General features: G+C 42.3%; 1 protein-coding gene across 1 annotated transcript in view; it reads left to right on the top strand.

The window, feature by feature from the left end:
* rsu1 (Ras suppressor protein 1) overlaps positions 1-24,330 on the top strand; it is a 71,413-nt gene that overhangs the window by 32,927 nt on the left and 14,156 nt on the right. Inside the window, exons 5-8 of the mRNA XM_063483505.1 lie at positions 5,538-5,656; positions 6,415-6,497; positions 6,626-6,740; positions 7,326-7,458. Of these exons, the coding sequence (XP_063339575.1) occupies positions 5,538-5,656; positions 6,415-6,497; positions 6,626-6,740; positions 7,326-7,458 (450 nt within the window). The remainder of the gene's footprint in view (positions 1-5,537; positions 5,657-6,414; positions 6,498-6,625; positions 6,741-7,325; positions 7,459-24,330) is intronic.

Below are 24,330 nucleotides of genomic sequence, written 5' to 3'. Positions count from 1 at the left end.
TCCACCGCCTTTCACTGTTTGTACCGTTACTAAAAAAAAACCCTCATCAGCTCATAAAAACGAAAAATAAGTCCAGCTATGACCCTGAGTCAAAAAGACAGCCAGTTAGCTAGCTAGCTGTCTAGCTCTTTGCAGGCACCGAAACCATCAGAGCTAATATGGGATGTCTTGGTAACACGAGCAGATATTTGAAGTTTACATCTGGCCAATCCACCACCTTTCACTGTTTATACCGTTACTAAAATGAATAAATAAATAAATCATCGGTCCATTTAAACGAAAAATAAGTCCAGCTGTGACCACGAGACTTTACGAAGGACCGGGTGTGAAACCAGAGTAAGCCGCTCTCACTGTCATTCAGGCCGGCTGTAGCTTGTTAGCAAAGCCGCGCTAGCCACACTAGCCAGCTAGCCTCAAGCAGAAACGACATCGTCAGAACATTGTCGCTAATATGGGATGTTTTGACAAAACGAGCAGATATTTGAAGTTTACACACCTATATTCTCGCCTGAAAATATCTTAAAAGTTTATTTTGTGACCTAGAAACAGTATTAAGAGGAAAATAAAAACTAAGTGATGGCCGCCATTGTTTGACTCGGCAGAGGCGTGCTATGAATTGTGGGATATTGAGTTTTCCACCAAGCATTACCGTAACTTTTGAATGATTTGCGCAACCTTAAAAATTCCAATGGCTCCTGAAAGCAGCGACGCTGTGCGCACCGTTGATATTGTTATCATTACGGTAATCCAAATAAGGGTAGACAGGCCGTACTACTCCCGGCATACCACTAGAGAGAGCCAACACACCACAAATGAAGTTTGAAATTTGTATCAGTGGGACCAAAAGATGGAGCCAACACACCACAAATGAAGTCTGTTTCTATGGCACCAAAAGAAGAATCTTTCTAAATTTGCACTAAAATATTAATATTTAAAAAACTATAAAAGTCATAAACACCAAAAGTGTATACCATACTAGTCCAGCTCCAGCCGCACAAAATGATCTAACATATGTAACCCTATTGTCAAAACTGTTTGGCAGAGAAGCGCGGGAAAATTTTCACTAAAATATTAACATTTAAAAAACTATAATAGTCATAAACACCAAAAGTCATAGCACACCATTCCTGATCCAGCCGCACAAAATGAGGTAACATATATGAAGCTTGTCTCAAAACTGCGAGGCGAGATTCGCTGCAAAATTTCAGGCGGAAACTGAAGAATAATAATAATAATAAATCCGACGAATAGTAATATGTGTGCCTCTTGGCATAGGCACACATAATAATAATAAATCCGACGAATAGTAATATGTGTGCCTCTTGGCATAGGCACACATAATAACTAGAAAGCGAAATTTTCAGAAGAAATTTTAAGTGTGCCTATGCCGCTGGTAAACAGTGTAGTTTGCCATTCATACAGCTACAGAGAGCAAAACTCAGCAGAGCAGCCATTCTCCACCATGAACTATGGTAAAAACAAACACCGCTCGCACCTCACAGATGACAGCTTACAATTTTGGGTAAAGATGAAGTGACTTTGTACAGCCCCGATTTGCAGACGCTGTGCACATAGTTTCATGAGCAGAAGTCCCATTGTACCACGGCAGACCCGACAATGTTTGCATGAACACGCTTTGAAGCATTACGTTATGGACCACTTTTCACACATAGTTGGTGTACCCACACAGCCGGCTGTAGCTTTTCAACTCACAGCCTGACACATACCCAAAAAACAGCCGAGAGAGCACAGACTACGCCAGAGAGGCGTGATTGCAGATGCCGCTCAGGTGGGTCCACCTCCCCTGCAGCGGCACTGCAGACCACGCCCCGCCACACACATCAATCACGTAAAATAAATATTTATGCACTTTTGCATTCACTTTTTGTTTTTTGTTATTTTTACACAGTGTTCTGAATGATTAACAATGGTCTACAGACAATCTTGTGTATTATTATACAAACTTTGGTTGTAAGATGCCCTACCTGGCCCCCTGGCAAAAGCTTTGCTAGATCCGCCCCTGCACAGTTACCAGCTGTCAGCTAAATAAAAAAGGAGCTTGGTGTTTATTTCTCTCAGAAACAGTTCATAACTTCCCTTCAACTCATTCATGTCACCTAAAAAAAAGGTAAACCTGTTTCTCCATCACCAGTTCAGCTCTGATGATTCGGTAAGGTCATCTCCTGGTTTCCACCAGCCGCTTCTACAGCTGTGGCTCCAGCAAACATCAGCTGATACTAGAAATTAAAATCAAATGAATTCTAACAACAGCTGATCAAGCTTAAACGTGCTGCTGTTGTTTAGCGCGATAAACAAACGAGAGAAAAGCCGATCATTGATCAGTTTCATGACTGAAGTTTGAACAGGCGAGAGAATGACAGGGGAGGCTGTCATAAAGTTCAACATCAGTAACTTAGCGCGCACACAGCTGTATAGAAACTCCGTCGTGATAGCTAGCACGCAGTACAAGTTATTATAACTGATTGTAAAAAGTCAGCACAACGAAAATAAACTACACCTAAACTCGGTTTATATCTGACCCAAATAGAGTGCAGTTCATAACTTCTTACCTGAAATTCAGTTCACCTCACGCTCTGACCGGCAGCCGCCTGCTTCTCCTGCCTTCGGTTTCCCTGATCCACGATCTACCACCGGTTGATCGGCGGTCGCCTCGCCGCCTCGTTCCCTGCATGCTCTGTCTGACACACACCGGTGGATAGCTGCCCTCGGTTGTAGCTCCGTGTCAGCGACCACCAAACAACTCAGTTATTTTTTCCACATCGACCAGCATCTGGACAATCCACCGCCTTTCACTGTTTGTACCGTTACTAAAAAAAAACCCCTCATCGGCTCATAAAAACGAAAAATAAGTCCAGCTATGACCCTGAGTCAAAAAGACAGCCAGTTAGCTAGCTAGCTGTCTAGCTCTTTGCAGGCACCGAAACCATCAGAGCTAATATGGGATGTCTTGGTAACACGAGCACATATTTGAAGTTTACATCTGGCCAATCCACCACCTTTCACTGTTTATACCGTTACTAAAATGAATAAATAAATAAATCATTTATTTATTTAAAATAAGTCCAGCTGTGACCACGAGACTTTACGAAGGACCGGGTGTGAAACCAGAGTAAGCCGCTCTCACTGTCATCCAGGCCGGCTGTAGCTTGTTAGCAAAGCCGCGCTAGCCACACTAGCCAGCTAGCCTCAAGCAGAAACGACATCGTCAGAACATTGTCGCTAATATGGGATGTTTTGACAAAATGAGCAGATATTTGAAGTTTACACACCTATATTCTCGCCTGAAAATATCTTAAAAGTTTATTTTGTGACCTAGAAACAGTATTAAGAGGAAAATAAAAACTAAGTGATGGCCGCCATTGTTTGACTCGGCAGAGGCGTGCTATGAATTGTGGGATATTGAGTTTTCCACCAAGCATTACCGTAACTTTTGAATGATTTGCGCAACCTTAAAAATTCCAATGGCTCCTGAAAGCAGCGACGCTGTGCGCACCGTTGATATTGTCATCATTACGGTAATCCAAATAAGGGTAGACAGGCCGTACTACTCCCGGCATACCACTAGAGAGAGCCAACACACCACAAATGAAGTTTGAAATTTGTATCAGTGGGACCAAAAGATGGAGCCAACACACCACAAATGAAGTCTGTTTCTATGGCGCCAAAAGAAGAATCTTTCTAAATTTGCACTAAAATATTAATATTTAAAAAACTATAAAAGTCATAAACACCAAAAGTGTATACCGTACTAGTCCAGCTCCAGCCGCACAAAATGATCTAACATATGTAACCCTATTGTCAAAACTGTTTGGCAGAGAAGCGCGGGAAAATTTTCACTAAAATATTAATATTTAAAAACTATAATAGTCATAAACACCAAAAGTCATAGCACACCATTCCTGATCCAGCCGCACAAAATGAGGTAACATATATGAAGCTTGTCTCAAAACTGCGAGGCGAGATTCGCTGCAAAATTTCAGGCGGAAACTGAAGAATAATAATAATAATAATAAATCCGACGAATAGTAATATGTGTGCCTCTTGGCATAGGCACACATAATAATAATAAATCCGACGAATAGTAATATGTGTGCCTCTTGGCATAGGCACACATAATTATTCTGTAGCAATTACACAAGAATATCCAGTAATGTCCCTGCCTACAATTAAACACATTCACTTACCGAAAATCGGGGGCATCTGCTGTGGCAAATGGGTGCAAGCCTTTTACCACAAACTTAGTCACTACTCGGTGACATTCGTCTATCCTGGCCTGAAAGGAGACGCTACCGGTAGACTGCAGCGAGAACTGCCAGCATCTGAGCCAGCCAGACTCTGTCTGTCTCTCTCATCATGGTCACCTAAATGCACAGTAATGGCAGGTTTTGTAATAAGGCAGATCGCGCTAACATAATATGCACTGTTAGTTGATTATTTACCTGCCGCATTAACAGGAGAGGACGTACAAACCTTACCGCTGCTGCTGGGTTGAGATTCACGAGTCCGGAGCGGAATTAAAAACACGACATTCATTTAAGGTCATCGCGTGTTTTGTGAGCAAATGCTTTTGCATATTCGTAGTGTTTCCTCCCTTGAATGAAATATCTACTTTGCAAGTATTGCAAGTTGCCCTGTTGTCTTCCGTTCTCGTAAAGTATAACCAAACTTTTTAGCGTTTGAGCCGCCATGTTTCCTGCCAGGTAAATGACGCTCCACAACATGGTGACGTCATTCGGGCTGGAATCGATAAGGGAATCGTTTGCAAAAACGGCAAACAATTCCAAGGAATTGAAACAGTGGGAACCGGTTCTCAACAAGAACCGGTTTTCAATACCCATCCCTTGTGTCCTATTTAGGTTGGGGATCTGTGATGCATCAGAGCTTGATGAATGGAATATTTAAGCTTAAAATCTTTAATTCTGGCAGAACATGGCTTAGAGTGGAGCAGCCATATTAACCAAAATAGTAACCAATTATTACATTTTGTAGCAGTCACCTGATCCAGCTCTAGTTATATGCTTTAGCAAAAAGCAAAGTTTTAAGAAGTTTCTTAGATGTAGAAAGGGTATCTGACTCCTGGTCAAGGTGCAACTTTCAAAGGGACATTTAACAAAATGTTAGTAGGTGGTATGTATACTTTTGCCTGATACTGTGTGTGAGCAACTTGGGGTTAATATCTTGCCCGAGGATAATTGGCATGCAGACTGGAGGAGCCAGGGATCGAACCACCAACCTTCCCAAAGGTCCCAAAGATGAGGATTCTATATTAATTTTCAGCCTTGTCCCTTGCACACACAGATTTGACATTTTTCAGATTTCAACATTCTTTTGATGTTATGACAAACCATAGTTAATGAGATATTCAAATTCTTCACAGTTTTGGAAATGATGCACAATAAGTAATTTGTACTCAATCATTGCCTAAATTTGAAACAGAAACTGCGAACAGCTGAAGTTGGTGTATTGTTTTTATGAAATGCATGATATGGGTTTTGTGTTTGTTTTTTGGAGAACAGGATGAACCGCCTGAGTACCTTGCCCCGAGGATTTGGGTCATTGCCTGCTCTGGAGGTGTTGGACCTCACCTATAACAACCTGAACCAGAACTGTCTGCCTGGGAACTTCTTTTACCTCAGTTAGTGTGCATGAAGACACACACACACACACACACGTGTGTGTGTATTTATATCCTTGTGGGGACATCTCATTGACATAATGCTTTCCCTAGCCGCTTACCTAACCCTAACCATCAAAAATGAATGCCTAACCCTGACCCTTACCCTAAACCTAACTATAACCTAATTGTAACCCTGACACTAAAACCACAGTTCTTCAAACTCCTGGGGACCAAAATCCCAGTCCCCACGAGGGCTGTTTGTCCCCACAACTATAGTGAACTACCAATTTTTGGTCCCCATTAATACCCGTCCACACACACACACACAAAAGTTCAAAATCATAGATTCTGCCCAAAAGAATTTCCAAAGTCTCAAAGAGTTATAGAATTATTTTAGTTTATCCCATTCTTGTGGCAGTGAAGCTATATTCAGTTCAATTCAGTTTTATTCATATAGCGCCAAATCACAACTACAGTCGCCTCAAGGTGCTTTATATTGTAAGGTAGACCCTACAATAATACAGCCTATGGGGCCAAAATTGCGAACCTGTCGCAGATTGCACGGATGGACGGGTTCTTGTTTTGTTAAGCTTTTTAATATTTTGCCTTCCATAAACAACTAGGTGCCTAATTTGGAGACTTTGGAAATTCACCCTGTCTCTTGCTAACTTAAGTTGATGATGTTGCTGAGTTTGCTCTTGATTGATTAGACTGTTGTATTGTTCTCCACCATCATCGCACATGGATAAAAAGTAACAGGGATCTCTGTTTTCCAGCAACTCTGCGAGCTCTTTATTTGAGTGATAATGACTTTGAGGTCCTTCCAGCTGACATTGGGAAGCTGACGAAGCTGCAAATAGTAAGTCAATATGAATAAAAGTCTTGGAATATTCAAGTCCCATTTGAATTTTGAATCAATCTAAGCATGTGATCTTGTATAATAAGTGAATGTATCCTCTTTTTGCTTCGTGTATTTTTTCTTTTTAGTTGAGTCTTAGAGATAATGATCTGATCTCGCTGCCTAAGGAGATTGGGGATTTAGCTCATCTCAAAGAGCTTCACATCCAGGGCAACAGACTGACCGTTCTGCCCCCGGAACTTGGTACTGCCCACATACAAACAACTCTTTAGAGAATAGCATATTGATTTACTGTATGTGTATTTCCTGGAGACTTTGTCTGCTGACCGATACTGAAATCCTGACCTCTTAGCCTAACCCAAACTTAACGCAGACCTAATCAAAGTCTTTTTTCCTAAAACTGAATGCTTTACATTATGGGGACTGGCTCTTTGCCCTAATAACGTATTATTAAATCATCACTGTGATCCAAATACATTCATCTGTTAAAACTGAGTGTTTATGTTTAAAATAGAAATCTGGTGAGAAAAGCTGTGTTCTTTGTCATCACATTTCCTTTTTAAAGGGTCTTAAGCATATATAAAGGCAAGAGCTGAGTTTCTCTACCAACTGAATAAATCTGGGTGGGTGAACTGTTAGAGCAGTACTGTACTCTTCCTAATTAGCACTGCAATTCCCATGCTCAAAGCCCTCAACCTGATGGCTCTGAAGCTGTATAGCAAGCTGCATCTAACTTTGTAAATGTGATTAGTTTGCAGAATACAAGATAAACATCAGACATATGAGAAAATGCTTCAATGGCATGTTTGTATGTCCCCTTGTCTACAGGTAATCTGGATCTGACTGGTCCTAAGCAGGTGTTTAAAGCAGAGAATAATCCTTGGGTTACTCCCATTGCAGACCAGTTCCAGCTAGGAGTCTCCCATGTTTTTGAATATGTTCGTTCCGAAACCTATAAATAGTAAGTATTACGAGTTACACACACACAAATGTATATGTTTATCTGCAATGCTTGCATTCTTTGTCACAGCAAAAGCAAGTAGAGGTTGCTCTCAGCAGTGGTTCTTGTCTTGAATTGAAATTGAATGCTACAATCTCAGTATCGTGAGAAATGCTTGCATGCGATTTGAAGTGTCTAGTACAGCTATGTGTGCCTTAGAGCACACAGGTATATATATATATATATATATATATATATATATATATCGATATATAGATATATATATATATGAAGGGTACTTTGGCGGAGAAGAAAGTTAGAGTCTGTACTGGAAAGCAGAAGACTGCTATTAATTCTTTGTTCCAAGCAGCAGGAGATGCTGCAAATCCTCTGTGTGAATGCTTCAAACTGCTGCTCTGAGGCATGCTCTGGAACTGATCCCTGCACTGTGTGGCTGTGGGCGAGAGAGACAAAAAGACCATGTCTCAAACAAATTCCATTCCACTTTATGTTTGCATACTTCTATGAGATTTTATATAGCACCGTGAAGATATAGAGTAGTGCATACAAATGTCACACTTTGTCCGATTTGAACTCTTTTTTTTTTCTTTTTACCCACACACAAAATATTTTTCTGCAGCACTTAAATGTCTTGATTTTTATTATTTTATTATTTTAATTATTTTTAATATGCATTTTAAAGTCATTACTAGTGAACTAATTACCAAAAGACCAATCAAGAAGGCTGACAGTGGAAATACAAACATAGTGGTCTCCAGTAAAAATGAAACAAGAAGACACGCAAGATGCAGGGCTTGAAAATGTAAAGCGTTTGCCGTTGCCATCGTATGTTGTATCCATTGTAATATCTGATCAACATACTGACCTATCATTTCACTGGACCATGATCTCCCCATCAGTACAAGATGTAGACTCCAGTGTGCAGATAGTTTTAGATAATGTGTCAAGCGTTATCTTTCCCTCAAAAGCATCAATGGGAACTCAGAGAATGTGTTTGTTTTTTTGTTTTTGTTTTGTGTTTTTAGATTGAAGTAATCCATTAGTTCAATGGCCTTTGAGCAGCTTTTTATTCTTTTGGTGCAGTCAAACAAAGGTGTGTGTTGGAATGTGTTAGACAAGATAAGTAAACATCATGGGTATGTTGAGTTTGCCTCAGATCTATGTGGTACTCTAAAAAGGCAGAAATGTGGGTGTCTAGAGTATAAAATATAATGCCTCATATAGTGTTCATGTTAATGTGGAAATGGCCTTAGAACACACTTTTTCTGTGGCGAATTTCTTGAGGGATCTCTCTGTATTTGGTAGAATACATTTCTCTGATCAGACCACTCACCATGATACACCGTGATATGTAATGCTCCACTATCGGGACGACATAACCTTCCATACAGACTCATGGTTACTGACTCAGTGTTGAAAGTTACATAATTCCTTCTAGTCCTCAGAGGATAGCCCTTTTCCTCCTTTTTTCCATGTTTTTTTAATATGACACTATCATTCTTAGCTTGGGACAGTTTTTCATACAGATTTTTTGATGGCATTATTTATGGTGCAACAAAATCCTAATTTAAAATGACAAAACATTTTGAGTCTAATGTTGGCTGTAACAGTTCTGCTTTAATTGCAGAGCTGCATCCTTACAATGCCCGTAATTATATTTCTTAACTGATGATTTTGATATATGTTGTATCTTTTTCAGATACCACATACATGGTTGCATCTGAAAAGTCCTTCTGTTCAAGATCATGATTATCCCTCAGTTTTTATAAACTAAAGAAAGAAACATGGGTTTTAAGCCTTTTTTGACCAGGATTAAAATCTTTTGCATTATACGGAAATTATGCATTATAACCATTTATCACTGCGACAGAAAGTGGGACGGCTGCCTTCAGCCGTCAACGAGCTGTCTAATTTAAACATCGTATCAAGCTGAGTTTACAGTTCTTATGCATTTTTTAATGTAGCATTGGTTCTGTAGCTTTACTGTTGATTTTCGCAGTGTAAAACAAACGGTGGTGGACGGGAGCAGCAACATAGTGAACTTTTCTTCGTTAGAGCTTGTTGATCCGTCTTAGAGCTAGTTGATTATTAAATCAATGACAGGATCACAAAGTGGGTGAAACAACAGAACAGATAACAACAGAACACAGATAACAACAGAAAACACAGCAGCAGCTTCCCTGTTGACATTCTAAATGACATTAGATGACATTTTAAATTCTAACTCCTTCCACTTGGCTTTATAGCCTCTGTTACACCAATGCAGTACAGGGATCAATTGTTCAGCATAATAATAGTTTCTCAGGCATGGAGGTGCCATTCCCTCTGTCTCTTTCTTTGGATTCATTTAGTTCTAAAGGAATACATGGCTAATGCCCTCATGAAATTCTTTAAAAAGAAAATGTGTATATTTTAAAAAAGTTATTACAGTATTCTCATCGATGTAGCAGGAGTACAGCAACTGCAGTAGTTTCAGATATTTTCTTTTTCCCTCTCTGAACTAACTTTAATAGTTCCAAACCAAACATATCTATTTGACCCCCATCCCTACATAACTCTTCAAAGAAGTCTTACCATTATTTAATGATGTGATTTTAAATCTATGCATCCATCCATCTTCTTCTGCTTATCTGGGGCCAGGTCACGGGGGCAGCAGCCTAAGCTGAGGAGCCCAGACTTCCCTCTGCCCGGCCACTCCCTCCAGCGTGTCCCGGGTCTACCCCAGGGCCTCACTTCACCAAGGAGGCATCCTTGTTAGATGCCCGAACCACCTCAACTGGCTTATTTCGATAAGGAGGAGTAGTGGCTCTACTCTGATCTGTAAGGGAGGAGCCAGCCACCCTTTAGATAAAGTTTATTTCTGCCGCTTGTATCTGCTATCTCCTTTCGGTCACTTCCCAAAGCTCGTGACCATAGGTGAGGGTAGGGATGTAGATCGACCATAAATCGAGACTTTTACGCTTTCCTCCCAATCATGCCCCTCCAGGTCTCACTGTCGTTCCCCATATGAGTGCAAGACCACAGGGTCCCCAGGTATAGCACCCTACCTTGGGATTCCAAGAAGGTCAGGTACTCTAAACTGTCGTTCAGCGCATAAGCGTCCGACCTGAAGGTGCAGGGAACAAACCTTCTCGTGCACCGGGAAGAACTCAGAAGATCTACTAAGATACCCATCCCAGCCCGCCGCCTCTCACCAAGAGCAACTCCAGAATAAGACAGACTCCAGCCCCTCTCCAGCAGATTGGTTCCGCAGCCCAAGCCATGCTACATCCCATACCTACATCTAGTCGGTACTCCTCAACCCCACACACTTGCTCAGGCCTCTTCCTTCCGCCAGAGATGTCCGCCAGGTTCTCCTCCACTGGCTGCTGCCCAGCACATACACACCCCGACCCCTGCAGTGCCTCCTGCAGGTGGTGGGCCTATGTCCTTTTTTCTGGCTTTGCCCGGTCGGGCCCCTTGGACTAAGGCCCGGCCACCAGATGCTCCAACACAGGCACCCTCCCCAGGCCTGGCTTCAAGGCGGGGCCCTGTTAACTATCCCAAGCAGGTTGAACTGTTCCCTTGGTCTTTCATTCACAGCAATTTTTGTATCACTCTTTGTCTGGTCCCTCACCCAGGACCAATTTGCTATAGGAGACCCTACGAGCAGTCGAAAGCCCCCCGCCAACATAGCTCCTGGGATTCCTGGGAATCAAAAAACTAAATGTGATCAGTTTATCTTTAATTAACAAGGTACATAGGCTGTTATAATTGCACCTTTTTTTGAGCCAGCCATCTTAGCTAAGTATTAACTGATTTACTAAATTTCCTTGCTGAAAAGTAACTGTAGTAATAGATATAAAACAAAATTGTCAAGCTGTTGTAGGAATGGTTCATTTAGGAATTATTTGGAGTTCATCAAGGCACAAATGGTACTAGTAAAGTAATAATAATGATCTTTTTGTGGCTTCAGAGTGATCTTATCTCTGTGCTTGTCCTCCAAGACTTCAATGCAGCATTTGACAACACTATTCACATTTAATACTATTTTAACTTTACAGATTAGAATATGTTGTTGCTATTAAAATAATGTACTGTGCAGCTTTGGATTTTGAAATTCATACTAGGTGCATCTACTAAAAAGTGCAGATGAGTTCAGCCTCAACGTCAAAATCTGAGGTTAAGTTATTAGAATGTCTTTTGAATGCAATTAACTAAAGAAGAAGATACCATGCGTGCATCTACAAAAAATTCTTTTTCCAATCCTTTGACATTGAGGTCCAGGTCAGGGGCCAAGTTTTCTAAAAATGTTGTGAACACGATAAATCGAGAAAGATGGTATCGAAGATTTTTAAAACGTTACCATAGGTGCGTCTACTAGTATCCTGAAGAGTACCACTGTATTTGTCATAAAAACAAGTGAGACAAATCAGACTTTCTATCAGATAAAGATGCAAAGGTATGGGTTGTATTACTTCACTCTCCAGTAGCACTGAGGATTCTTGGTGTAATTTTGACAAGGATATTTTTTTCACTTCACACTTTAAACAAATGTGAAGGACTGCCTTCTTTTATCTGTATTGCTCATTGGTGACATTCTGTCTCGGGAGTGATGCTGAGGAACTGGTTTGTGTGTTGGTTACTTCTAGTCTATCCATCCATCCATCCATCCATCCATCTTCTTCTGCTTTATCCGGGGCCGGGTCGCGGGGGCAGCAGCCTAAGCAGAGAAGCACAGACCTCCCTCTCCCCAGCCACCTCCCTCCTCTAGCTTATCCGGGGGAACACCAAGGCGTCCCCAGGCCAGCCAAGAGATATAATCTCTCCAGCGTGTCCTGGGTCTGCCCCGGGGCCTCCTCCCTGTGGGACATGCCCGGAACACCTCACCCAGGAGGCGCCCAGGAGGCATCCTTGTCAGATGCCCGAACCACCTCAGCTGGCTCCTTTCGATGTGGAGGAGCAGCGGCTCTACTCTGAGCCCCTCCCAGATGGCTGAACTTCTCACCCTATCTCTAAGGGAGAGGCCAGCTACCCTTCGGAGGAAGCTCATTTCCGCCGCTTGTATCCGCGATCTCGTTCTTTCGGTCACTACCCACAGCTCATGGCCATAGGTGAGGGTAGGGACGTAGATCGACCGGTAGATTGAGAGCTTTGCTTTTACTCTCAGCTCTCTCTTCAGCTTGATCTCCTCCACTTGGGGCAGGAACTCATCCCCGACCTGGAGTGGGCACTCCACCCTTTTCTGGCTGAGAACCATGGCCTCAGATTTGAAGGTGCTGATCCTTATTACCGCTGCTTCACACTCGGCTGCGAACCGTTCCAGTGCGAGCTGGAGGCCATCACCCGATGAAGCCAACAGGACCACATCATCCGCAAAAAGCAGAGATGAGATTCTGAGGTCACCGAAGTGAAAGCCCTCCCCCACTTGGCTGCGCCTAGAAATCCTGTCCATAAAAATATGAACAGAATCGGTGACAAAGGGCAGCCCTGGCAGAGCCCATTACCCACCGGGAATGAGTCCGACTTATTGCTGGCAATGCGAACCAAGCTCTTGCAACGGTTGTATAGGGATCGAATGGCTCATAGCAATGGGCCAGACACCCCATACTCCTGTAGCACCTCCCACAGGACACCCCGAGGGACACGGTCGAATGCCTTCTCCAAGTCTACAAAACACATGTAGACTGGTTGGGCAAACTCCCATGCACCATCAAGTATCCTTGAGAGGATAAAGAGCTGGTCCAGTGTTCTGTGACCAGGATGGAAAACCGCATTGTTCCTCCTGTATCTGAGGTTCGACTAGTGGACGAACTCTCCTTTCCAGCACCCTGGCATAGACTTTCCCAGTGAGGCTGAGGAGTGTGATCCTCCTGTAGTTGGAACACACCCTCCGGTCCCCCTTCTTAAAAATGGGGAGCACCACCCCGGTCTGCCAGTCCAGGGGTACTGCCCCTGATCTCCACGCAACATTGTAGAGGCGTGTCAGCCAGGACAGCCCTACAATGTCCAGAGCCTTCAGGAACTCGGGGCGGACCTCATCCACACCAGGGGTTCTGCAACCAAGGAGTTGTTTAACTGCCTCAGTGACCTCGCCCCCAGAAATTGGTGGGTCATCCCCCTCACTCCCAGACTCTGCTTCCTCCTCGGAAGACGTGTCAGTGGGATTAAGGAGGTCCTCGAAGTATTCCTTCCACCACCCGAAAATTTTCTCAGTCGAAGTCAGCAGCGCTCCGCCAGCACTATACACAGCACCGCTTTCCCCTCCTGAGACGCCTGACGGTTTGCCAGAATCTCTTCGAGGCAGTCCGAAAGTCTTTTTCCATGGCCTCGCCGAACTCCTTCCACACCCGAGTTTTTGCTTCAGCCACTGCCCGAGCCGCATTCCGCTTGGCCTGTTGGTACCTGTCAGCTGCCTCCGAAGTCCCACAGGCTAACCAAGCCCAATAGGACTCCTTCTTCAGCCTGGTGGCTCCCTTCATCTCTGGTGTCCACCATTTGGTTCGGGGGTTACCACCACGACAGGCACCAACCACCTTGCGGCGGCAGCTCAATGCAGCAGCTTCGGCAATGGAGATGCTGAACATGGTCCATTCGGACTCAATGTCCCCAGTCTCCCTCGGAATGCTGTTGAAGCTCTGCTGGAGGTGTCCGTTGAAGATCTCACGGACTGGGGCCTCTGCTAGGTGTTCCCAGCACACCCTCACTACGCGTTTAGGTGCACTGGGTCTGTCCAGTGTCCTCCCCCGCCACCTGATCCAACTCACCACCAGGTGGTGATCAGTTGACAGCTCAGCCCTTCTCTTTACCCGAGTGTCCAGAACATATGGTCGCAGGTCTGGTGATACGATTACAAAATCGATCATCGGCCTGTGGCCTAGAGCGTCCTGGTGCCATGTGCACTTATGGACACTCTTATGTTCGAACAAAGTGTTTGTTATGGCCAAACTGTGATTTGCACAGAAGTCCAATATCAAAACACCACTCGGGTTCAGATCAGGGAGGCCGTTCCTCCCAATCACACCCGTCCAGGTCTCGCTGTCGTTACACACGTGAGCATTCAAGTCTCCCAGTAGGACAACAGAGTCTCCAGGTGGAGCACCTTCCAGCACCCCACCCAGGGACTCTAAGAAGGCTGGGTACTCTGAACTGCCACTCGGCGCATAAGCGCAGATGACAGTCAGTCCGGCCCTAAGGCGCAGGGAACAAACCCTCTCATCCACCGGGAAGAACCCCAACGTACAGGCAGCAAGCCGAGGGGATATTAGAATACCCACCCCAGCCCGCTCAATCTCACCAGGGGCAACTCCAGACTGAGACAGAGTCCAGCCCCTCTCCAGGAGACTGGTTCCAGAGCCCAAGCCATGCGTAGCGGTGAGCCCGACTATATCTAGCTGGTACCTCTTAACCTCACGCACTAACTCAGGCGCCTTCCCCACCAGAGAGGTGACATTCCATGTCCCAATTGCCAGTCTTGGTAGCCGGGGATGAGTCCGCCAGGTCCTCCGCTCCTGGCCGCCGCCCGGCACACAATGCACCCGACCCTTACGGCACCTCCTGCGGGTGGTGGGCCTGCGGGAGGATGGGCCCATGTCCCCTTTTCGGGCTGTGCCCATGGCGCTCGCCCTCGGGCACCCTCCCCGGGCCTGGCTCCATCCCTCGATGTTTTCCTCATAAGGGTCTTCTGAATCGCTCTTTGTCTGGTCCCTCACCCAGGACATATTTGCCATGGGAGACCCTACCAGGGGGCAGAAGCCCCCAGACAACATAGCCCCTGGGATCCCTGGGACACACAAACCCCTCCACCACGATAAGGTAGCGATTCACAGAGGGGTACTTCTAGTCTAGACTATAATAATTTTTTATGTGAACTGACAACACGCTGCAAGAGCATGATAGGGACTAGAAAGATCATATTTATCCTATTTTGACTTTTCTTCACTTACTACCTGAATTTACTTTAGCCCTCTGGGGTCCAGGGTATAATTGGCCGTTTTTGACTACTTTTGATTTTACCTCTATATTTCACCTTTAAAAACTGTTCATCTTGCCTTGTTTGGTATCATTATTTTCAGCACAACCTGAAATATCTGAAATTTTAGTTATTTTTTCATTTTGGCATACTATATTAGCACAATTGCCACATGTTGCCATATCATTTTTTTGATTGGCTGATATGGTAAACTTTAACACCAATAGGGAAGGGGTGTTTTTTCTTTTTCTTTTTTCACTCACAAGCAGAGAGTGTTTGCTAGCACAGTTCGTAGAAAACGCCGTTTTTACCGTTCTTTCCATTCTTCCCGCTGTAAACACCACTGTTTTGTTCAGAAAAAAACATTGCGTGTATTTTTTTTATCATAACTCTGGTTTTACGTGGCCCATCGACACAATTCAAAAACTGGTATATAGTTTGAAGTCCATACTCTCGACCAAAGTTGAAATGGAGACTCAGAGTCGCTGCATCTTGTAGCTGTGTCGTCTTAAATTGGTCATGTGATTTTGACGCGCCGGCGCGTCCGTCGACCCCAGAGGGTTAATATTTGTGGTATGCGGTTGACCCTCCATGAACCTGCTCCAGGTTTTTTCCTGTTAAAAGGGAGTTCTCCCTTCCCACCATTGCCAAACACTTATTGTCTGATTGTTTGTGAAAGTCTGCAGTGTGAATTGGGCCTTATAAAAAAAGATATGTTCATCAAGCCAACTTTTAAAAACATCACGAGCATTAATAACAGAGCACAGCTTACGGTTCAATACAAACAAACAAAATATTCATAAATTTCAGTTTTTTAAAATATCCACCATAAAACATTTGTGGTGGATTGCATTGTTGCAGTTTTTCCTGGACTATAACTAAAATGTGTGGCGTTATAATTCAGCTCTGCCAGCCAAGAACACTCGGGTTGTATTTTAGGATAAGCAGTTGCATATCATGATTACATGTATCGGTCAGGGTGGATGATGGAGCATTTACCTGCACTATATAGTCGACTCCAACTCTGTCTATGCAATCAATCACTGTCACTGCTGAAGTCAGCATTCATAAAAGCAACATATGCATAATTTATCTATCACTCCCATCTGTACACCTGCAGACAAACCAAAAGCTCATCCACAACAAAACAATTTCTTCTTTAAAAAAGCTTAAACAAGGAACCTGGAGCCTTGCATAAGGCGTGCAAGTTGTGGCCTTGTAATTAATCCAGACCAACGCAAAAGCTTTTTACCATTCGGCTTGAGTTGCTTCCCTTTCAATTGAAGTCAAGGTGAAAAAAGAAGTCAATTAGACGGCTTTATGTTTGTGAAGATGTTTCACCTCTCGTGATTTATCCCAAGTGAAAAATCACATTTTTGATACTCTGTAACAGATCCAGTTGGCATCACAGAGTTGCAAGTACTGGGGGATGTATGGGACTTGCAGAAAGTGATTTTAAAAAAGGCATCTTCACTGAAAATGATTCTTAGATACATAATATGATGACCTTTATTGGAGGGGGGAAAAATAGACACATTTAATTAATGTAAGGATTTTTAATTTTATTGGATCATTTTCATAATTTTTTGATCACTTTTAATACAGCAAATATTGCACTAACACTACAGCCACACTAAGGAAAACAGTTGTTCGAGGTCACAGTGCAGTCAACATTTTTGCAACCTTTTGCTATAAATCTTTGTCTTTGAAATGGTTGCTTCACTAACAGGGATCATTTCTTTGACAACTTGCAGTCAGTTGCTCTTTTCAAAGAGATTTCGTTACCTAAAGACCGTGAAATAACTGACAGTCATTCTGCTGTATGTTTGACGTCAGTTAAACAAAAATTCATAAGAACTACTTACATTTGAGTTCAGCTATCACCTCAAAGATTTTAAACAGAATTTCTTTCACAGACCACTTTGCTTTTGTATATGAATAAAAGCAATATATAATTAGTCCCTTATTGCAAAAACACAAAGTGCAGAGTGAATTGGACTCATTGTCACAGACTGACTCCAGTTGATTGCAAAGCTTTGCCAATCTGCCTGGGAGGGATCGTATTTGGTCCATGTATTGTCGTTATTGTCGTGAGTCGTTCAACGCCTAACCACATGCTGCTGGAAGCGGATGAAGTATGCATTTGACGAATGCTGATTGGTTGACTGGTGAACTGGAATAGGGAAGGGAGTTACGGTGACAGAGTTCACCAGAAATTTGAAAACTGTGAGAAAAAAAAGATAAAACTTCAAAGATCAAAAACTACAGTATAAAAAACACAGACCGTTGCTGCAGTAGAAACCTTTTGTTGTTTTTAATGGTCTTTTGTTATAACTTCAATCTTATCTGTGGTTGGCTGGCGGATCTACAGCAAAGCAAGAGTGACCCACAGACCGGTTATACCACATACTTTGTACAGTGACAATAAATTCTGCTTAAGCCATAACTTATGTTAGTTTTGGTAAGCGGTGTTTATGTCAGAGGTCATTGTGTTAACATAAGGATTTTATGAGTGTGATTGTTAACTAATCCTTCCATTGGTCTGATAACAAAAACAGAGAAAAATGTATGAAAATAGATTTATTGGGGATTAAACTATAATAAAAAAATGCTGAACATTTAGCTCATTTCATACAACATGCTGATCCAGTATCGACATTCAGAGGCTAAGTGACTAAACTTTGAAAAAATACCACATTATTGATAACTGTTTATTTTCAGTTAAGTCTTCAGTTACTCCTTATGTGATGAACAAGGTCTACGCTGGTCTCAGCATCTGAACAAGCTTAACTCCACTCATGGCTGGTTTTCAGTTTGCTGTCCCAACGTACCACACTCTGTGAAAGACACAATATGAATAGACTGTGAAAATAAGTAAATAAGAAATATGTATTACTGTAAAACAGCACAACAGAGAAAGAGAAGAAGGACACACATGCACACACTCACATCTAGCAGCAGCCTCTCTTTTGACAGGTGTTAATTTCTTCACAGCTTTATTTACACCTGACTAAATGTCCTTCCTCTTCAAATCGTGTCAACACACTCACACATATACACACGCACGCGCACACACACACACACACACACACACACACACACACACACACACACACACACATCTGTCCACACCTCCAGTTTCTGTCTAATGAAAATAGAAAGAGTATCTGGCTGTTATCATCTTATTGCTGTGGTGGGAAAAATCATTTTAAATATTTAAAAAAAATCTTTCTTTCTATCATTCTCAAAAATAATGTTTTCTTGAAAGTTGAGTCTCTGAAATATTTTTAAAAATGCAGACTATACATAGATTAATTTAAATAAAGTACAGTTGTGGTCAAAAGTTTACATACACTTGTAAAGAATATAATATGGCTTTCTTGAGTGTCCCGTTATTTCTACAACTCTGATTTTTCTCTGATAGAGTGATTGGAACAGACGCTTCTTTGTCACAAAAACATTCATGAAGTTTGGTTCTTTTATTACTTTTGACCACAACTGTATATGTATACCTGTTTAGATGTATTCTCTTCTTCTGTGTCAGATGCGTTTGTCCTACTCCACATGTAGTAGCTGGCTTAGCAGAAGTGGGGACCTAAGCTTTAGTATCATTAGTAACAAATTAAATTCCCATTAGAGTTGTTACCGTGTCCAAACAGACCTCATTCTATGCTCTCTTAGGCTGTCATTTCATCCCTCAATAGATGCATTTAACCACAACAGTCTAAACGGATGTTTTCAGTCCTTTGTCTCATATTCGTTCTGGAAACTGGTTGATCCATAAAAGTCACCCTGTACAGCCGCCTATGTCTGCTTATCCATCAAGCTCCCAAAGGCATATTGAAATGACCAATGCAGTCATATTCCATCTGGCCGAAGATGTGTATCGAATGGCTTCAGGAAAATGGTAAACACATTCAACAAAAGATATGTTATCGCCTAGCGCAATCAATTTTATCTAAAGTGCCAAAAATTGCACTTCTGGACTTGAGCTTTTTGAATAAACACTTTATTATCTGCAAAGATTAATTTTAAATATATATATAAGGATTGTTTTACATAATTGTAGCACAGAGTAAAGTAGTACAATGTTGATTTCATTTTTGTGTTAAGTTTTGGCACATTTTTGAATTTTTTTTCTAAGAGAGCCACTGAATTTGGGTGAATAAAGATGAGCAGTTTTATTTTGGTGCAAATATTTGAACTCTAATGTGGTACAATGATAGGATGCCACTTTGCAACAAGTCCAGTCCTGAAATCAGTCAGAGCTTCAAAACTTCAAAGTGAAAGAAATTTAAAAGCAGCAGAAATAAAGGTTATACCCATTGCTTTCTGTAGAACAGAACGCTTACTGAGTAGTCACAGTATGTCTGTAGCAGAAGTAGTATAGGTGAATGTAAATTCAGTACTGTCACCAAACACTTTTTCATGGAAAAAGAAGTTGCTGAACAAGTTTCTAAGTTTGCCGGATTAAAGAAAAGAGTCATATTTGTAATAAATGCTGCTAAGAGTGAAGGAGTGAGCTCATATATATTTTTCATTTTAGAAAAAGATGTATTCAAATATCCAAATTAACCTGCAAAATGCATAAATATGAATAGATGCACATTTGTATGTAGTTCTATTTCATTTCATTCCTAATTTTGTAAATGCCACATTTTGTAAATGTGAGGAATTTAGTAAATGGGCCCATGCCCAATCTGGTTAAAAACCGATGAGTGTAGAAGGGTAGCAGAAGATATCCACTATGATTGTGCATGTGTAACAAAGGTAAAAGATTTGTTACTGATTTAATTTATGGTTACTAAAGTAGTACTCACATGCACTACATATCTGTCAGAAGACTGGTGGGTCAGCAGGAAATGTAACTAATGATAAAGGCAAAGAACTTTTCCACCATTGGCTAAAAACCTTAGTTGTTTCTCATGAATCTTAGTTAGGAACTTTCTACTCCTTTCCTCTGCCTTTTAGTCCCCCTCTGCATTTCCCTTTTCTTATCTTCACTGCAGCTCCTCCTTTCTACAAACATTACTTGACTGTAAATGATACTACGTAATTGCTCGGCAACTCTGTTGAAGATGAGGAGGCTGCAAGAGGAACGACTCCATCAGATCAATGGCCTTTGGCCTTCATGCACATTTATCATACACGCATATATTCACATAGATATTTTTAACTTTTTAACACACACACACACACGCACGAAAAAGAAAATCAAATACCAACTTTTATTCTCTTTGCACACGCAGACACACATACAGAACTTTGCTGTGATTAATTAAGCCGTGTGGAATAGCAGAACTCTATAAAGACATCATCAGGAAACTGAATCCATTCGCCTCTTTTCTTCTGATTTTAATTGGCCCTAACAGTTCATCACTGGAGCTATACATGAAAACACACACACACAGAAATACACACACTTAAAATAAATAGGAAATCTTTATCTTGACCTCTAGCTAGAACTGTTTTGCTCTTGATTGCTTGCATTGGTCATGTGCCTGTACAACTGGTTTAATATCTGGTTCCAGCCTGCTCAGCACAAGAGCAAGAGAGATAGGAAAGGAATAGGTAGGAGCTGAGACTACATGTCTGCCGCTTGTATTTACATGCCATAGATTTTAAGATTTAAAAAAAAAACAATGGGAAGAAGTTCTTGTAACTCTGCAAATATCAGATGGCATAGTAATAAGAATGATATAGGGGTAACAATCTAAAACGAGAAGCAAATGAATGTAGGGGCATAGGACACAACATGTGTATCCATTGTGCAAACACTGTCCCCAAGACATTATAGGTTGCACAGTGTCGCAAGAAATTGAAAGAATGGGGGGGCGGGGGGGTAGTAAGAATTATTCGGATTATAAATTCAAAATAAAAAATAAATTAATAAAATGGCACTACCAGAAAATAACAAATGTTAAAACTAATATATTTGATTTTTTTAAAATGCTTTTTTGCTTCCTTGTACATGATCAGGTCTATTAGAGGTGGACCTGTACAGCACAATATAATTAATTGCTCCCTAGAGTTTCTCAGTGGTATTACAATTGGCTCTTCTGTCCCAACGATGGGCGTCGCACCACACCACATGACTTTGCAGTTTTTTTGTTGTTGTATTTTTAGCTCAGCTCCCTATCAACAATTAGCAAATCACACATGATGCTAAGCTAGTGAAGAAGCAAAAATATTCGCTAAAGAGGTAAAGTGCATTTTTTTTCTTGGTCTTTCCTTGTTTGTTTTTTGATATTGGATATATCCATCCATCCATCCAGTTTCTTCGCTTATGGCAGGGATAGCTCAGTAGGTAGAGTGGTGGCCCCATGATTGGAAGGTCAGGGGTTTGAATCCACTACCCTGAGGTACCCCTGAGCAAGGTACCGTTCCTACATACTGCTCCCCAGGTGCCCAGTGGCTGCCCACTGCTTCACTGAGTGAATGGGTTAAATACAGAGAGGGATTTCCCCACGGGGACAATAAAGTATACATTATTTACATTATTATTATTTATTTATCCTGATCCGGGTTGCGGGGCCAGCTGCATAAGCAGAGAAGCCAAGAAATCCCCTCTTCCCAGCCATTTCCTCTAGCCTTTCCAGAGGAACACCAAGGAGTTCGTAGGCCAGCGGAGAGATATAATCTCTCCAGTGTGTGCTGGGTCTGCCCCGGTGCCTCCTCCCGGTGGGACATGCAAGAAACACCTCACCCAGGAGGCGCCCAGGGTGCATCTTTGTCAGATGCCCGAACCACCTCAACTGGCTTCTTTCAATTCAATTCAATTCAATTTTATTTATATAGCGCCAAATCATAACAAAAGTCGCCTCAAGGCGCTTTATATTGTACAGTAGATACAGAGAAAAGCCCAACAATCATATGACCCCCTATGAGCAAGAACTTTGGCAACAGTGGGAAGGAAAAACTCCCTTTTAACAGGAAGAAACCTCTGGCAGAACCAGGCTCAGGGAGGGGCGGCCATCTGCTGCGACCGGTTGGGGTGGGAGAAGGAAAACAGGATAAAGACATGCTGTGGAAGAGAGACAGAGATTAATAACATATATGATTCAATGCAGAGAGGTCTATTAACACATAGTGAGTGAGAAAGGTGACTGGAAAGGAAAAACTCAATGCATCATGGGAATCTCCGGCAGCCTACGTCTATTGCAGCATAACTAAGGGAGGATTCAGGGTCACCTGGTCCAGCCCTAACTATATGCTTTAGCAAAAAGGAAAGTTTTAAGCCTAATCTTAAAAGTAGAGATAGTGTCTGTCTCCTGAATCCAAACTGGAAGCTGGTTCCACAGAAGAGGGGCCTTAAAGCTGAAGGCTCTGCCTCCTATTCTACTTTTAAATACTCTAGGAACAACAAGTAGGCCTGCAGTGTGAGAGCGAAGTGCTCTAATGGGGTGATACGATACTACAAGGTCATTAAGATAAGATGGGGCCTGATTATTTAAGACCTTGTATGTGAGGAGCAGGATTTTGAATTCAATTCTGGATTTAACAGGAAGCCAATGAAGGGAAGCCAAAACAGGAGAAATATGCTCTCTCTTTCTAGTCCCTGTCAGTACTCTTGCTGCAGCATTTTGGATTAACTGAAGGCTTTTCAGCGAGTTTTTTGGACATCCTGATAATAACGAATTGCAGTAGTCCAGCCTGGAAGTAATAAATGCATGAACTAGTTTTTCAGACAGGATATTTCTAACTTTAGAGATGTTGCGCAAATGGAAGAAAGCAGTCTTACATATTTGTTTAATATGTGCGTTGAAGGACATGTCCTGGTCAAAAATGACTCCAAGGTTCCTCACAGCGTTACTGGAGGCCAAAGTAATGCCATCCAGAGTAAGAATCTGGTTAGACACCATATTTCTAAGACTTTCAGGGCCGAGTACAATAACCTCAGTTTGATCTGAATTAAGAAGCAGAAAGTTAGCGGCCATCCAGTTCTTTATGTCTTTAAGACATTCCTGCAGTTTAACTGCGATCGTGGCTCAAGAGTTAAGAGTTCGCCTTGTAATCGGAAGGTTGCCGGTTCGAGCCCTGGCTTGGACAGTCTCGGTCGTTGCGTCCTTGGGCAAGACACTTCACCCGTTGCCTACTGGTGGTGGTCAGAGGGACCGGTGGCGCCAGTGTCCGGCAGCCTCGCCTCTGTCAGTGCGCCCCAGGGTGGCTGTGGCTACAACGTAGCTTGCCATCACCAGTGTGTGAATGTGTGTGTGAATGGGTGGATGACTGGATATGTAAAGCGCTTTGGGGTCCTTAGGGACTAGTAAAAGCGCTATATAAATACAGGCCATTTACCAACTAATATGTGTGTGTTATCTGGCTTCATGGATAGATAGAGCTGCGTGTCATCTGCATAGCAGTGAAAATGTATGCTATGTGTTCTAATGATACTGCCTAGGGGAAGCATGTATAATGTAAACAGAATTGGTCCTAGCACCGAACCCTGTGGATCACCATAATTGACCTTAGTGGGTGAAGAGGACTCTCCATTTACATGTACAAATTGGAGTCTATTAGATAGATATGATACAAACCACTGCAGTGCAGCACCTGTAATGCCTACAGCATGTTCTAATCGCTCTAATAGGATATTATGGTCAACAGTATCAAACGCTGCACTAAGGTCTAGCAGGACAAGCACAGAGATGAGTCCACTGTCAGAGGCCATAAGAAGATCATTTGTAACCTTCACTAAAGCTGTTTCTGTGCTGTGAACCTGACTGAAACTCTTCAAATAAGCCATTCCTCTGCAGATGATCTGTTAGCTGTTTGACAACTACTCTTTCAAGGATTTTTGATATGAAAGGAAGGTTGGAGATTGGCCTATAATTAGCTAAGACAGCTGGGTCTAGAGATGCTTTTTGAGTAAAGGTTTAACTACAGCCAGCTTGAAGGCCTGTGGTACATAGCCGATTATT

This window comes from Pelmatolapia mariae, linkage group LG9, assembly GCF_036321145.2.
Source record: "Pelmatolapia mariae isolate MD_Pm_ZW linkage group LG9, Pm_UMD_F_2, whole genome shotgun sequence".
Taxonomy (NCBI): Eukaryota; Metazoa; Chordata; class Actinopteri; order Cichliformes; family Cichlidae; genus Pelmatolapia; species Pelmatolapia mariae.
Note: the sequence above shows the minus strand (reverse complement) of the source record. Positions and strands in the feature narration are given on the sequence as shown.